At 50.3% G+C, this 2,763-nt stretch overlaps 1 protein-coding gene across 1 annotated transcript in view; it reads right to left on the bottom strand.

The window, feature by feature from the left end:
* The window catches only part of SYNJ2 (synaptojanin 2), a 99,177-nt gene that overhangs the window by 49,249 nt on the left and 47,165 nt on the right, over positions 1 to 2,763 (bottom strand). Inside the window, exon 4 of the mRNA XM_007451352.1 lies at positions 1,677 to 1,902. Coding sequence (XP_007451414.1) covers positions 1,677 to 1,902 — 226 coding nt within the window. The remainder of the gene's footprint in view (positions 1 to 1,676; positions 1,903 to 2,763) is intronic.

Here is a 2,763-nt window from a genome sequence, read left to right as displayed (position 1 = left end):
GAAGGCTGACCCGCAGGGGCTCGCTCCGGGGCTGCCCGCTGGAAACCTCCTAAATCCCGCTCAGTTACCAGGTTCAGGGTCTGGTATTTTGATTTGTCCAAAAATGCTTTGCATCTTTGGCCCCCCGCTTCCCAGCACAGCGCTCAGCCTGTGGCAGGTGAAAAGTACTTAAGATCTGTGGAATGAATTGAATGGTGCAAAGACTAATAACACAAGGATAAAGACCGGGATGGAACGCCGTGAGAAGGCCCCCATTTGGGGGCCGCGTTTTCTCTGTCATTTTTAACCAGGTGTTTATTTACCAGCCACATCTATGTCCAGGAGAGCTGCAAGTCACAGGCGAGAAACTACCCCTCTGTTCATCTTCAGGCTGCTGACTGGCATCCCCCTACTCAGCATCTGACCCCAGGAGGACCCTCCCCGCTCTGTGCCCTCTGAAAACCCAGGCAGGTCCAGCTCACACACCGAAGGCAAGTGCTCAAATCTGTGCTGAATTAAACTGGCTAAAGTCCTGGTAGGAAACACCTGTCACAGCTGCAGCCGTAAGAGGGGAAGCAAAGTCCCATCACCACTAAATAAACACGGGCTGTTTGCAGCTTGACACCCATGGCAATACTACACCTGTGCCTTTCATAGGCTATCCTTTGATTTATTCTATCTGTTAGTCTACACGGTGGTATTATCCTACTGTGTAGGATAATATCACATGTTAGCATGTTCGCAAAAAAATCGCCTGTTAGCAAAATAATAATAATAATAATAAATAAAGCAGTTGTAAGACAGCATCTCTGGGAATGAGAACAGAATTTAGGGGGGAAAAAAGTCAATGAGAAATTAAGCAGAAGGTTCTATTCCACGGAGCTGAAAGCAACTCTGCAGCCTCACATGCAGATTTCACAACTCCCAGCTGCTGACTTGCTTCCAGGAGGAAGCTTCAGTGGATCTACAATGAAAAGTAACTTCCTTCTCTCATCCTGCCATTATTCATCTACTTACTTTTGTCTTAAAAAGATTTTCAAACCCTATTGGCTCATCGGTCAGCTGCTCTCTGAATAACCGCCACCCTTCGTGCTATCACGGCAAAAATTCCTTCTTCTTTTTAGCTGAAAATACCCCTGGGTAAGCAACACTTTTCCAGCGTGAGAAGAGAATCAAAAAAGATACAGCATGCAGGGAGTTCCCTGGTGGCACAGTGGTTAAGAATCCGCCTGCCAATGCAGGGGACACGGGTTCGAGCCCTGGTCCGGGAAGATGCCACATGCCGCAGAGCAACTAAGCCCGCGAGCCACAAACTACCGAGCCCATGTGCCACAACTACTGAAGCCCACGCACCTAGAGCCCGTGCTCCGCAACAAGAAAAGCCACCGCCATGAGAAGCCCGCGCACCGCAACGAAGAGTAGCCCCCGCTCGCCACAACTAGAGAAAGCCCGCGCACAGCAACGAAGACCCAACGTGGCCAAAGATAAATAAATTTATTAAAAGAAAAGATACAGCATGCAAACCCGAGGCCACATTTGCAGACAGAGCCCCAGGGACACATTCTGTGCTCCTGGGAGAGAGAGGAGCCACGTTCGTGAGAAACTGCCTCCGGCGCCCCCGCCTCCAACGGAAACAAGTTTGCACAGGTTCCTCTGCTCTGAACCTGCGGGGGCCACGGGCCAGCCTGGGCACTGACCTGCTCCGTCTCCACGAAGTTGGACACATGGCCGTCATCGTTCACGCCTCGGGTGTGGAAGCGAGCACCGGCGCGCTCGCAGCTGATACGGGAGATGAGGCAGGCCTTGGCCTGCTTGTGAGAGGCATACACTGTGCGGATGGCCACCGCCCCGCAGATGACCTTCAGCAGCCAGTCACAGCAGCGCACCTGGTGCTGCCTCAGAGGCACGTGCAACAGCTGGTTCCTGCAAAACAGAGCCCCACAGTGGTTCAGGCCGCCTCACATCCTCGAGGAAACAACGTGCCCAAAGCAAGTCGGGGAGGTGCCTAGGGGCTGTGTTCCCGCACTGTACACTCCCCATGAACTCCACACTCGGGACACACAGCCCGGGACGTTCATGTGCTTTAGAGACACCCCAAACGGCAGGGTCACGAGACACGTGCAGCAGGAAAGGGCTAGGAGTCCTTTCCTGAAGCTGCTCCCAGGCATCAGTATCAGTGAATGGAATCCAGGTACAGGTGTGAGTCAGTCACAGGCCTTTCAGGGAATCTCAGAGAAGCCTCTGTTTACACTGGTGGCCTCTGCAGTTTTTGATAATAAATCCCATCAGTAAAAATTTAATCATGCCTTATGATGAAAGGATAGTGATAAATGATAAAATGACAAATCATAAAAATAATTAAATATATGCATGCTTACATGCTTACTTAAATTATATTCAGATCCCACAAGGTGAATGTAATGAGAGCATTACAAAGCAATGGATAATAAATAAACGGGATGAGATGAACATAAAACCTAATGAAAGTTCTAGTGCTTCCTCCCCATACCCAGTGGATTGTTCTGGGTCTCTGGCATCCACGATGATAATCATGGGGATAACAGCCAACGTTTATCAAGGGCACCGAGCACCGTTCTAAGTGTTTTGGGATGGATCAACTCACTTCATCCTTGAAACAGACCTGTGTACCAGGTGTTATCATTCACCCCATTTTAAAGATGAAGAAACTGAGGCACAGAAGAGAAGTACTCGCCCAAGGTCACGGTGCCAGTAAGCGGCAGCATGGAGTTGGAGCTGTGCTCTTCACCCCGAGCCTCTCCTGCT

This window comes from Lipotes vexillifer, unplaced genomic scaffold (assembly GCF_000442215.2).
Source record: "Lipotes vexillifer unplaced genomic scaffold, Lipotes_vexillifer_v1.1 scaffold935, whole genome shotgun sequence".
NCBI lineage: Eukaryota > Metazoa > Chordata > Mammalia > Artiodactyla > Lipotidae > Lipotes > Lipotes vexillifer.
This window is presented reverse-complemented; position numbering and strand designations above follow the sequence as displayed.